The 14,463-nt window shown below is 34.6% G+C and overlaps 1 protein-coding gene across 1 annotated transcript in view; it reads left to right on the top strand.

Moving 5' to 3' along the window:
* The window catches only part of CadN (neural cadherin), a 217,471-nt gene that overhangs the window by 77,012 nt on the left and 125,996 nt on the right, over positions 1-14,463 (top strand). The window contains exons 10-11 of the mRNA XM_089100597.1: positions 195-377; positions 3,975-4,164. Coding sequence (XP_088956723.1) covers positions 195-377; positions 3,975-4,164 — 373 coding nt within the window. The remainder of the gene's footprint in view (positions 1-194; positions 378-3,974; positions 4,165-14,463) is intronic.

The raw sequence follows: 14,463 nt of genomic DNA, 5'->3' as shown, positions 1-14,463 counted from the left end.
ATACACAAGTACCTACCGAAATTAGAAAAATAAAACTCAAATAAAATTCTCAAATTCGGAAAGCCTTATTTTCCACGGGAAGGGGGTATTTTCTGCGCGGGAGGGGGGGGGGGTTAAACGCCTAGAACTGAGATGAGTTTACTACTCCCCAAATTAAATATGACTAGTTTTTTTTCACATTTTTGGCTTTTTAGAACAATGGTGTGCAACAACTGGGGTCGGAAGCAACGATTTACATAGTTTTGGAGGATGTCAATGACGAAATACCCCTTTTTACTGAGCGGGAGCAAGAGACAGTCCTGGAAGGTGAACCAATTGGAACACCAGTTACTCGAGTGAATGCTATCGATAAGGATGGTACATTCCCGAATAACCAGGTAATTATTCGGTCATTCAGAACAAACCTTTCATTTAGTGGTAGTAATTTCTAACCGCTGTAAGTGCTATTTTTGAGGAAAAGTTTTGTTCGGAAATGGAGGGAACTTTAGAGCTTCCTTTTATACTGGAAGAAAAGATTGTTGAAAAAGATGAAAAAACTTGAAAATAATTGAAAAAAGACCTTCTCGATCTAAGAAACATGGTTGTGGGAAACATTTAAAAAATTGGTTCACAATCTTTATGAATTAAATGTTTCCCAAGCCCAACTTTTTTTTTGTCTCTCCTCTTTGGTTAAAGTGGAGGAAGTTGGCCTAAACATCAACATAGACAAGACTAAATCAATGGCAACATCAGGCTCGCCAGTCGAGCTCCTGTACAAAAATTATAGAGTCGAACAATTCCATGAATTTAAGTACCTTGGAAGCTGGGTCGATTACACAGGAAAAGTGCAAAATGAGGTCAAGAGAAGAATTGGCATGGCAAACACTGCTTTCAACAAACCTAAGCCAGTATGGAAATCAAAGAAGTACTCGCTTGCACTAAAGCTGCGACTTCTTAATAGCAACGTTTTGTTCGTGCTATTGTATGCCAGTGAGTGCTGGAAACTAGATGTTGGGACAGAGAAAAGACTCACAGCTTTCGAAAATATGTGCTTGAGACACATACTGAATATCGGTTGGCGTCAAAGAGTCAGTAACATTGAGGTCCGCAGAAGAACTGGCCAGCCGCTTATTACTGAAGTGATTGAGAAGAAGAAATGGAGCTATCTTAGCCACGTCCTTCGGATGGAGAACTCAAGAATCCCGAACCAGGTTCAACATTGGCAGCCGCGTGGGCGTCGACAGAGGGGTAGACCGAGAAACACGCTCAGACGCACGTACGATTGTGATCTACACAGTGCTCACACATCACTACAACCCCAGTGGGAGGATGTACTCGCCCCAGTGCCAATACGTAACGTTTACCGAGGCTTCGTCGATGCCCTATGTACCAGAGATGAATCAGGAGGACCTAAGTATTAAGTAAGTTCTTTGGTTCCTAGGATCTGATTTTTATTAGGTGATTATGATTACAGAGCCATTACAGGTCCTGATTTGATGGTTTTTATCATTAATCTATTATGCACTCACAACCTTCTTCAGCTGAACTTTTTTGCAATTAAAAATTTGGATCTGGAACAAAACTTTCTGTGGATTTGACAGCAGTCAATTTCAAAATTACGGGTATTTGTGTTTACTAATATAATATATTACGGATATACTAATATAATTATATGACTAATATAATATAAGCATCTACTTACATAAATATCCACTGCATGACTTGAGTGAAGCATTAGCAAACGGATGTACACCTGAATTCATAAAAAAAAATATTAATTGCAAATTAGGATGTACTATTTATTTAATCTAAAATAATTAATGGTAGATTATTAACAATAGTGCTGTTGTCTTTGAACCTTTTACCTAATTTGTATTTAGGAATTAAAATAGTTTTAGTTAATAAGTCTTTTACGTAGATTAATTGAATCTACGAAATCCTCGAAATGTATATTTTGAAAAACTACTCGAAACACATGAGCTAGAGTTTAGAACGTAAAGTTTATTTGCAATTAATTTGTATTATATGCAATTAATTGCATATAATTTGCAATTAATTTAAAAAAAGACAAAGTTTTTGTAAGCAAACAGCTAATTTGAAACTTAAAACGAGCAAAAATCCTTTTTTTGGGGGATATGCGACCTATATGCCACTAGGCATGTGCGCAGGTGTATTTTATAGCGTTTTGTATATTTCATAAATAAAATATCTATCTATGTAAAAAAAAAAAAGTATCTATGAAACTGTGTCAGATAAACCAACGCACGTGATGGATATTCCCCTGCATTTGTATAACTTCGGAAAGGATTTTCCACCATGGTCATTCTAACGGGGTACTTTCCATCTCGATTCACCAATTTCAAGTTATTTTCAAAATGCCGAAAAAAAGAAATTTTCGATTTGAACTTTTATTGTTAATGTAGATTGAAATAATAGTCACCCTTCATAAATTGGCTGTAAATCACAATTTTTCTCACTATACTGTTTTTAATTTTTTGGCAACTATAGGCCGTGTTTCGCGCTTTACTAGGTTGCAGCTATTGCTCCAACCATGATACAACTTGAGAAGTGTTGCATTGGGTGAAAAAGTATTTTTAGATAATTAAAAAGAACCAACTGTCATTACAAAGTGAACTGCAATTTTATTTTCTGCTACAGAAAAAAACATTCCAAGGCTAAAATTAAAAGTTTAGGTCGGTAATGAAGCAAACATTTCTAAATTTTTGAGCAGTTCAAAACGTATCGGGGCTGCTCCATGCTCTCGTTTTTAATCTAAAAAGTTCCTGTTAGTGAATCTTTCAAAGCGGAAAATATTTTTTACATAATTATCGCAATTATCGCAATTCTAATCATTCATATTCGGTTATAAATTTTACTCGCAAACATCATTCCAGGACCACGTCTACCTCTTCATCAAATACCTAACTACACAGCTACACGGTCAATTGATTGTATCAAATTCAATTCAATTAATTAATTTATAATCAATTTCATTAATCCCCCTCTTGCTTTCTGAAACATTGAGTTGCCAAACCTTACGCAAGACACCGTGTACATTATTTGAGTATATACATCGAATTGTAAATTGCAGAGCCAGTAACCTGTGAAAATAACAGAGAGAAATAACAGTGAAAATAAAAGAGAAATAACTGTGAAAATAAAAGAGAAATAACAGTGAAAATAACAGAGAGAAATGACTATGAAAATGTCAGAGAAAGAATCTGTATCGTTTCTTTCCAAATATAATCACCGTTAGAATGCTGAACCTGCGACTGCTTTTGAAGCACCATGAAAAGCGAATATATCATAATATATATGATATATTTATATAATAGTAGTCTGTATCCCAAAGCTGGCACCAAGCTACACGTCCAAGAATTGGAAGTGTACACTTTCAATTTGAAACGTCCAAACATGTTTCAAAGCTACACGTCCAAGACTTGGCCAAAAAACTACGGCATACAGGCCAAAGAATTGGGGAAAGGTAGGTGGCGTCACAGGGCTTTCAAGGGTAGACAAAACCATTGAACGGGTGTTGGTTTTATCTTGAATTTTCAGGGTGGGGGGAGGTCCTTGGACCAACCTTAGTAGGGAATACCTCTATTTTGCCTTCTGTTGGCTGGAATGTTTGTAAAGACTGATAAGAAAGGGGGGGGGAAAGAAGCAAAAATGCTAAAAAAAAAAAACCGTTAAAAAGCAAAATTGGTCAAATATGATCCACTATGGACCGTTAATGTTCTCTTTTTAACGAGTATTGAACTTCAAAAAGGCAAGGCCGTATCCAGGGGATACGGCCTTGCCAGGTTTGAACTCTCCCCTCCTCCTCGTGACATTCTGGCCTGTCTCGTAAAAAAGTAACAAAATGCATTAAACATATTTTTCCCGGCTTCACATCCTTAAGGCGATTACCATTTACTTTTTTTCTCTTAAATATGCTAGTTGTCTACCCTTTTATTTTCCTTGTCATATTCAGTAAGTTTTTCTTCGAAATATAGGTTTTCTACGGTATTGTACGTTCTCCAAGGAACGAAGGCCGGGATTATTTTGAAATCAATGAACAAACAGGAGAAATTTTTACCAAAGTGGTTTTCGATCGCGAGAAGCAAGGCGCTTATGCTTTAGAAGTTGAAGCCAGAGACGGTGCTCCTTCTGCAAGACCCAACAGCAATGGCCAGCCAAATTCAGGTAACCATGATATTTTCAGTAGGAAAAACATTTTAATTGGACTGTACCCAGAAGGTGGGAGGAGTTGCCTGGTTTCAACCCCGCCTAAAAAAGTCTCTAGGCTGGTCTAGACAAATCTCAGACAAACCTTCCCCGTAATAAATCCTTATGTATTCTTTCGGCTAGTCAATTTAGGTAAAACACCAAATTCACTCTCGAGTATTTTGAAAAAAAAAAAAAATCAACTGGGCTGTACCGGAAGCAGGAAAAGGTAAGGAAGTCCCGGGTTATGCCCCATCCTACCCTCTACCCAAGGGCAAAAATATGAACCATTCATAAGTCATTACATGGCATAATTAAACATGTATTAGCCATTGTAAAATCGATTTGAGGACTTGCATTTTATGACACTAAATCTTGTGCTCTTTGTATAGTAGTAAGGCTGTCTTCTTATCCCACAACTATATTAATTTCATGAATAATCTATATTAAATTATTAATAACTATATTAATAGCTGATTTTCACTTTTCTGCCTTTATTGGAAAAGATTCTAAAGATAATTTTGACATCGACAATTTTATATCAAGCACATATGATTCATTAGAATTATCAGAATTCGAAGTGAATTAAACATTTCTTGAATTAATTTTCTTATCTTAACGATGCTGAATTAAAGCTGTTATATTACATTTTTTGAAGAGTTTTTCATAAGCTCGTTTCTAAAAAAAAAAAAAAAAAAAAAAAAAAAAAAAAAAAAAAAACTAGAATAAAACATGTATTGCTTTTCCATTTTCAGAATTTAAGAGAGAAAAACAGCTATAATTTAAAGGATTGCATTAAATTAGATTTTGATTGTCTTTGGTACACCGGATTGTCTCTCATATAATTTCAGTTTGGAAATCTTTTGTCATTTCTGTGTCCTTATTCAGGCTATTTACAGTGATTGCAGTATTTTGAAGATTATGAAGATGTGAATTATATTTTACTAATTTTCGTGTGTGTGTGTTTTTTTTTTTGTCTTTTTCTTTATATGTTTAGTTTAATTTAATTTATCTTTAACTTTTTTTTACGCTTTGTATATTCTATATCCGTAGTGTAGAATGAAATTCCAGTCAATAAAACAACTCCACATTCTAGAATAGTTCTAGTTACATGCTAGAAACTCTTCTGTGGTTGGTTCTGTTTTGTAATTTAATTAGTTTCTAGAATAGTCCTAGAACGTTCTAGAATAGTCCTAGTTGCCTGCTAGAAGCTCTTCTGTGGCTCGTTCTGCTTTGTAAATTTATCAGTTTCTAGAATAGTCCTTTGGTCCTAGAACGTCCTAGAATAATCCTAGTTACCTGCTAGAAGCTCTGCTGTGGTTCGTTCTGTTTTGTAAAGTAATTAGTTTTAGAATAGTCCTAGAACGTTCTAGAATAGTCCTATCTACCCAGAAGCTCTTCTGTGGTTCGTTCTGTTTTGTAAATTAATTAGTTTATTTGAGCATCGTCAAGTGAGAAAAATAATTTCTTATACTTCTTGCCCGTGGTACTTCTCATGGTATTAAGTATAGTACTTACTAACAGGGGTGCCAATCGAGGGGGGGGAGACCCCCCAGGTTTTGAAAAAAATTGTTTTGTATTTTGATTGTCAAAAAAAAAAAAAAAAAAAATTGGCCCTCGAGGTTTTGAAAATACATGTTTTGCATCCTCATTAAAAAAAAAATAGAAAAACATCTGACACCCCTCTATACAGGAGCGAATCCAGCATTTTTATTGGGGGGGGGGGGGTAAGGAGGGTCCATATCTGAATAGTGAAAGGGCATGGGATGTTTAATATTTTTGTCTCCACATTATTGGGGGGAGGGGGCAACTTCTCCCCTTGCCACCCCCAACTACGCCCCTCCCTCTGTATTTCCTTGAATTGGTGCTCTTTTGTGTAGAGATCCAGTTTCTATTCACTTCTTTGAAAAAAGGATTTATATTAACGATTACTTCTCGGGATTCAGAAAAGGTATAACTCTTTCATGAAAAAAAAAAAAAAATATTGTCCGTAAAATTTAAGAAAACAACAAATCCAAAAATGCAGAATTATTACAGTAAAGCCTTAGACATAATAACCAGGAATGTGGTCACCCCCTCGAAAAATCCTAAATTTGTCCCTTTTTTGGGCACTTCTTATTAAATTATCAAATAATTCATTCTTGTTCTTCCTCACCTCCCCCCCCCCTAAAAAACAAATAAATAAATGAACATTCTTGCTTGCGTGTCAGATGGCAACCCTGTAGCCGTTTTTCAGATATTTTTGGATTCAATTTATTTTATTATCTTTCATCTTTTTATGTTGCTTCATAGACGCGTTTTCTATTCATGTTTTTTTTCTACTTATTTCTGAAGACAAGGGAGTAAGGAGGGAGCAAGAACGAAGGAGGGACAGTGAGGAAATAAGGAAGGGAAAGTCGAAACGGTTGTTAACTGCTTCCTAAGCAGTATGTGGTCTGTTCATGAAGCTGAACATACGAAAAAAAAAAAAAAAAACTAAGATGAACTTGCAACTTTTTTGGCTTCCACTAGCTTTGAGAATCTAGTAGGGTATTCAGGTTACCAAATTGATTAACTTCACAAAATAAATAACGGAGAAAAAATGATGAAATTATATCTAAATTTTTCAAATTGTAAATGAAAAATGAATCATTGTGCCTTAGTAATCGCTAGAGAAACATTGATAAGAGATAAGGTAATATTTATTTTTACAAGACTATCAGAAGCTCTAATAAACCCAGATTCGCCCCTTATGTCAAGTAACTATTAAAAAAAAGAAACAACCAAGAAAGCAAGACAAATGTTAAAAATTAATCAAACAAGAAATCTGTAAATGGTCAACAGAAAATTAACATAACATAAAAAATTCGTGCCTTTCCAAACAGGAAGACACGAATATGTTTTCCTATATCATGTTATATGGAAAAACATATTATGCATATTTTTTTCCAAAAATAGAAAACCAAGGAAGTAATAGTTTTAAGAAAAGTGGATTGAGTCCCTAAGCCGCCACATAACAAAAGTACATGCCTAGCACCTTCGTTGATGTTTTAGTTAGCCTATTGCATCTTCTTTAGCAGGATAATGTATGCCACTGCTTTAATTGTTAAGAATATTAAAAATTCGTAAAAATATTTTATTACAAATTATCTGAAAATCAGGTCGAATATCTCTTCTAGGGTTAATCAGTTATTTAAAGATGAGTTACTTAAAAGATGAAAGAGTTACTTAAAAGATGAAAATGACTGTTTAGTTCACTAGGGGTGAGAAAAAATGACATGAAGAAACTTAGCAAACTGTAGCATTTCCGATTTTAGAGTGTGCTTGAAAGGCAGTTAGGCAGGGGGGGGGTATCGATATCCTCCTAAAAAACTACCCTCTTTCTATAAAAAAATAAGTGTTGACTTTTGAGCATTGACAGAATGCTCAAAAGAGGGGATAATAAATAATCCCCTCTTGCTAGGGGGGGGGGCTAATTCACGAAAATATAGAGGGAAAGGGAGTGACAGTTATTTTTTAAATTAAGACAAAAAAAAGATATTTTTCAAAATCTATGGGGGGAAAATTTGACCCTTTTTGTTCAAATGAAACATCAAAAAGGTATTTTTATAGATCTAGGAGGCAAATCGTCTGCTGAGAGCGGTTTTTCTGAATCTGTTTTTTCAAAATTCTGAGAAAAACGAGTTTGAAAATTTTGACATTTATATCTCAGAATCGGCTGCAGCTAGAGCGCTGACGTCTTACAACAATATTAGTTAGACCATTTCAAAGATAATTTTTTTTTAGACAACATAGCGTTTGTTAACTCATTTTAACAAAAACTGTTATTTTCGGCAAAACCGCTCTCAGCAGACGAATTCCTTCCCTTCCATTAATTCGTGCCTTTACCTTTTGCTGTGGAACTGTCCTATCCCAGGGGAAAATCTCTGGCTATGCTCATGCCATGCCTCTGATCCATTTTTTAATCGAGTAATGGGTTCAAAGAGCGCATTGTCCAAATAGAAGCCGTCTCGGAAAGTTTCAAGATTATCATTCAGTAGGAAGAAAGTTCTCCTTGATGTAGTGTACGATCGCTCTAAGAAGCCTTTGCAAGTGTGAATAGTAAGCAGAAATAGTTTCATCTTATTTGTAGATTTCCTTCTAAGTTGAACTCATTAGCTGCTTTGACATGTGCAGATTAGGGACGTTGTCTTAGATTGTATCAACACTAAAGTGCCAACGGCAATGAAATCGGGTTCTTTGAATATGTTATTTGGGAAGTTAAGCAACCATATGTATCTTAAGAAATTAGGAAAAATTGGGAATTCTAATTTTAATGGAAAATCCATAATCAGCTACGTACTTTTTGGTAGTAGGAGGCACCAAATTAAGAGCAAAAGTAAGCAAAAAAAGTTAAAAAAGTAAGCTCAAAGAGAATCCTTTGAGAAATTCGAAGTTGCTTCTAAAAGTATATAAAATATTTCCTCTAACTGAATCTTTGGACTAGTAATAATTGTTTGTCCTCTCTATGTTGAGTTGCTAATCTTTCGATCACGGTGCAAAAAAATGAAATAAGAAGCGCCGGAAGCAGTTTACTGGTGAAAGCACCTTCAAAACTGTTTCCTACTGATTGAATTTTTCCATGGATTTTTTCTAATAATTGTATTCGTTTCTTTTTTATTGATGACTCGATCAATGTTGTACCTTTGTTTTCATGATGGGCAATAAATCTATGCATACATACATCTACGTCACACATACATAGTGTGACGACAAGATTTGTGTTTTCCTTGCGTCATATTGACCTAAAATATACGTCACATATACATAGTGCGACGACAAGATTTTTGTTTTCCTTGCGTCATATTGGCCAAAAATAACAAACGACTTTCCAGATGAGCAGTAATGCTCATCTTTAAGAAAGTCGCGACAATAAGTCACCTGTGGTCAAAAAACTCAAAGACTCCTCTTTGATCCCCACCCAGGTTCAAAGCTTATGCTATGATCATATCCAGGGAAATCTTCAAAGTATTTCTTTTTAAAATTGCTTTCAAGCGTACTTAGGGTTATTTAGCCTTTTTTGCTTTTCTTCAAACCTTTGAAAAAAGTGTTATAATATTCCAAATGTAATATTTGTTATATTTGTGCATTTTTTTGGTCATCCTTTGGGAGAGTGATCGAATTTTTTAAACCACTGTAGATACGAAAGAACGTTGCAACATCTAGTACCCCGAGGTCATAAGACTGTCAAAGACCCCTCCTTGAACCTCCCAAATTGAAAGCTTGTATTATGGCCCTCTCCAGAGAAACCTTCAAACAGTCCAGCTTTTCCGAAATAGATTCACGTCTAGATTTCTAATTTTTTTAGCCTTTCTTCAAAGGTAGAGAAAAATCGTCAGAAAACCTTTATAGCAATATTCCGAATATTAAGTTTTACTGTATTTGTGTAACGACTTCTGTATGCAGTAATGCAGTTTTTGGTACCAGATTAAGAGCAAAAGTTGGTTAAGAAAAACAACAAAAAATTCTGTAGCTGAAGAAGGTGTAGCTTTCCTTTGAAAGTGTAGTTGTCTTTGGGAATCAAAATATTATCAGTGTTTGAGTTCTTAAAGGCTAAGAGTGTTGTCATATCAAACAGTTTGTGGTAACGAACTTTAAGTAAGGAGCGACCCGGCTCAATAGTAACGGAAACTTTAAAAAACGGAATTTTGACATCAATAGATACATCAAAAGAATCAGATTTTTATGCTGATTTTAAATATGTAAGTTTCATCAAGTTTAGTTTTCCTCATCAAAAGTTACAAGCCTGAGAAAATTGGCCTTATTTTCGAAAAAAGGGGGAACAAAAATCAGAGAACAAAGGGAGAACAACCTCTAAAAATCATAGAACCTTGATGAAAATCACACCATCAGATTCAGCGTATCAGAGAACCCCACTGCAGAGTTTTCAAGCTCCTATCTGCAAAAATGTAGAATTTTTTATTTTTTGCCAGAACAAAGATCACGGATGCGTTTTTATTTGTTTTTTTTTCCAAGGTTGATCGCCAGTGGTCCTAGAGTATCGCGGGAGGGCTCATTCGAACGGTAATTAAAAAGTTCTAGTGCCCTTTTTAAGTGACCAAGAAAATGGAGGGCAACTAGGCCCCGTCCCACGCTATTTTTTTCCAAAGTCACCCGATCAAAATTTTAAGATACCCATTTTCTTCAGGATGGTCGAAAGAATTATGTCATTGAGAATGACTTAATCCCCCACAGTCCCCGGAGGAAGGGCTGAAAGTTATGGACTTTGCCCAATGTTTATATATAACATAAGTTATTTGGAAGTTTACAGATGTTTTCAGGGGGAATTTTTGTGGTAGTGTGTTGGGGAAGGGGGGGGGGGGTTCTGGGGTTATGTGGGAGGATCTTTCCATGGAGGAAGTTTTTTTGTGGTAAGGAGCATTGCTATGAAGAAAGCGCCGGATTTCCTAGCATTATTTAAAAAACGATCAGAAATTAGATAAAAAAAAAAAAAATTTTAACTGAAAGTAAGGAGCGACATTAAAACTTAAAACGAACAGAAATTATTCCGTATATGAAAGGGAATGTCCCCTCCTCAATGTCTCGCTCTTTACACCATAGTTTTTTATTGTTTTAAAAAAGAGTTGTCAGAAAGAGTGACACTTTAGCGTAAAGAGCGAGGCGTTGAGGAGGGGACAGCCCCTTTCATATACGGAATAATTTGTGTTTGTTTTAAGTTTAAATGTCACCCCTCACTTTCAGTTAAAAAAAACTTGTTTTTTTTTTATTTAATTTAACTATTAGTATTGCTTGCTTGTTTTCATGGTTCAAGCTGGAAAACTGACAAACGTGTGGTGCTTTATTAAAAACAATTATAAAATAATAAAAAAATAATTATTATTTTCAAACAACCAAAAGAGAAACCTAAAAAATTCGTGGTTTTCTGGCATGAATAGACCAAAAGTGGGCCCTGGAGGGCAAGTTTTTTTTTTTTTTTGGTTTCCTTACTTTAAGGTTTATGCTCCCTGTACAAGTTTGCCTTTGTTTACCTTCTCCCCCCCCCCCCGCAAGGCAGGATGACGATCGTGAGGCTCCTGTTTTAATCTTGTCTGTTAGGAATAAGGATAGAAATTGGTAAAAAAAAGAAGAAGATGGAAGTCAGTGAGATTTACAAAATTTCAACAATAAAAAAAATGTATTGGTTTATTTTTATTATTAATCATTTCATTATTTTTTATATACGATAAAGATTATTTTTTAGTTCTGAGCAAAATAGTAAAGTTTATTTTACTATTATTCATTTTCCAAACTATTCTGTTGTTTCAAGTAATCACTCTGAGAATGTGAAGTTAATTCTGACGATCATTTTTCTTTCAGCTTCGAGCAAAGTAATAAAAATTTATTTACCTAATTTAACATAAACACAGAATTTATTTTAAAAGATAAGAAATGAAACAGAAAAGGGAAAATTTACAAGTGACTTTCACTTAATTTAACGGATATTAGAGCTTCCGATTATCTGATATCATCTGGACATTTGAATTTTATAGCTAGGATGCACATAACTTCGCATATAGATGATTTATTTTTATTTCTTACATTTTGACGTTCTTTTTCCAATTGCCTTTTGCAGGGAAGGAAATGTCTGCAAATAGATTGCTAGTGGATTTATATTATTCAAATTCTAAAGATAATTTTTCGTTTTTTAGGCGAATGCTATTTTTCCCGGTTGCAATGTCAACTGCAACTTAGTAAAGAACGAACCGAACCGAAAATTTAAACCCGAAAACTGTTAGTAACCGAAAATTTAAATACGCCTGAAAAAAGAAATTATTAAGTGAGAAAGAATCGCCATTTGAAGCTGATTCAGAAATGGTAACTTCTATGTCTTAATGGTAAAAGTTTATTGAGAAAACAAATTTATGAAAATTCCAAAAAATGGCCTGAAACTGCTCGAAAATGCAGTCAGATGGCATGGCTTGAAATAAAAAACCTATTGAGGAAAATTACTGGACCCCACCTTGAACAACAAGGAAAATCCCTTATTTGCATGGGAAGCACTGATGATTCTCTCTGAAGGCTGGAACTAATATTAAAACATGTCGTTGTAGTTTTAGCATTGCGTTTTTGGAGGGGGGAGGGCTTTACTCTTGTATAAGTATTTAAAGAGTTTTCGATTTTTTTTTATACAGAAGAAGTTTAAAGCGAATAAACACGCTAATCGTTTTTCTTTTTGTTATGTAATTATTTTTCTTTTTTGGAATTATATTAATTGACAGTGATCCAGTTTTAATTTATAAAAATCATTTTCGAAGGAAAAATAACAGACGCTTGATTAGATGATCCTATACAATTTTGAAATGTACCGTTTTGCCTTATTGGCCATGATAGGTGCCACTAAGATTCTACTCGTAGGAATAATATAAGGCCACTACTAACTTTGCCTTTCCTTTTTAATATCGTGATAAGTGGTCTTTAGCTCGGTGATGCAGCAAATGTTCTGGACGGGAGTTGAAGAAAACACTTACCTTATCTCAAATGAAAAAAAAAATCGTTTTCAATTTGAATGGCGTCATTGAGAGTCGAATTCTTATTCTCCATAAAGCGATCCTTTTTGAAGATTTAAATAAAAAAAACAAGTTTTTTAAACTGAAAGTAAGGAGCGACATTAAAACTTAAAACGAACAGAAATTATTCCGTATATGAAAGGGGCTGTCCCCTCCTCAACGCCTCGCTCTTTACGCTAAAGTTTTTTATTGTTTTAAAAAATAAAGTTGTGAGACAGAGTCAAACTTTAGCGTAAAGAGCGAGACGTTGAGGAGGGGACAGCCGCTTTCATATACGGATTAATTTCTGTTCGTTTTAAGTTTTAATGTCGCTCCTTACTTTCAGTTTAAAAAACGTGTTTTTTTTATTTAATTTCTGATCGTTTTTTAGTTAATGCAGCTTTTATTTTGGCTCACCGTCATTGAATAAGTAGACAAAATTTGCAAAAAAATTTTACTTTTCTTTTGCTAAATGGCTGTCTCTAAATTTGGTTCTGACGTAATTTACAAATTAACTTACGTAACGAACTTCTATAGTCGTATATTTTTCTTCTGGAAAAATACGAAGTTGCAGATTTTTGCAGATATGAGCTTGAAACCAATGTTATAGGGTTTTTTGATACACTGAATCTGACAGTCATTTTCATTAAAAAATTTTCACTTTTAGGGGATGTTTTCCCCCTTTTTAAAAAATCAGGTAAATTTTCTCTGGTTCGTAGCCTTTGACGAGTAATACTAAACTTAACAAAATTTTTATATTTAGAATAAGCATTATAAGCCCATTCTTTTGATACATTTATTGACATCAAAGTTCCGTTTTTAAAAGTTTCGCTTACTATTGAGCCGTATCGCTTGTTTTTTTTTTTATTGTTTTTTTTTATTACGTTTATGCTATTACGTATATGATGGGGTTCTCCCCTTAGTCAATACCACGCTCTTTATGTTAAAAGTTAAAAATTTTTTAATTCACAAACCCCTGAATCACAAAGGCCGTTTATTAATTAGAATAGATAGCTCTTTTGAAAGCACTAAAAAAACTGTAGCGTAAAGAGCGAGGTATTGACTTGGGGAGAAACCCCTCATATACGTAATAATTTCTGTTCATTTTAAGTTCTAATGTTGCTTCTTACTTTCAGTTGAGAAAACTTGTTTTTTTTTTTAATTTAATTTCTGATCGTTTTTCAAATACTGCTTGGAAATCCGGCGCCCCTTCATAGAAATGTCCCTTACCCCAAAGAAACATCCTCCACGGAAAGATTATCCCGAGTAACCCCCTCCTCAGGCCCCCCTCCCCCCCCCCACCAAAAAAAATTCTTCCTGAAAATGTCTGTATACTTCCCAAAAACCAATACAATATGCAAGCAATGGGCAAAGTTCATAACTTGCAGCCCTTCCCCGGGGAACAGTGGGGGATTAAGTCATCGTAAAAAACATATTTATTAGATTTTCGACTATGCTGAACAAAATGGCTATCTCAAAATTTTAATTGGGTGACTTTGAGAAAAAACTGAGCTAGGGAGGGGTCCTAGTTGCCCTCCATTTTTTTTGTTACTCAAAAAGGGCACTAGAACTTTTGATTTCCTTTCAAATGAGCACTCCTAAGATATTCTAGGACCACTGGGTCAATACGATTACCCCTGGGAAAAAAAACAACAAACAAACAAACAAATAAACACGCACCCGTGATCTTTCTTCTGGCAAAAAATGCAAAATTCCACATTTTTGTAGATAGGAGCTTGAAACCTCTATAGTAGGGTTCTCTGATACGCTGAAC

This window comes from Artemia sp. Qi Xiang Cuo, chromosome 14 (genome assembly GCF_049724085.1).
Source record: "Artemia sp. Qi Xiang Cuo chromosome 14, ASM4972408v1, whole genome shotgun sequence".
Taxonomy (NCBI): Eukaryota; Metazoa; Arthropoda; class Branchiopoda; order Anostraca; family Artemiidae; genus Artemia; species Artemia sp. Qi Xiang Cuo.
The sequence above is the reverse complement of the archived record's forward strand: the minus strand, read 5'-3'. Positions and strand labels throughout refer to the sequence as shown.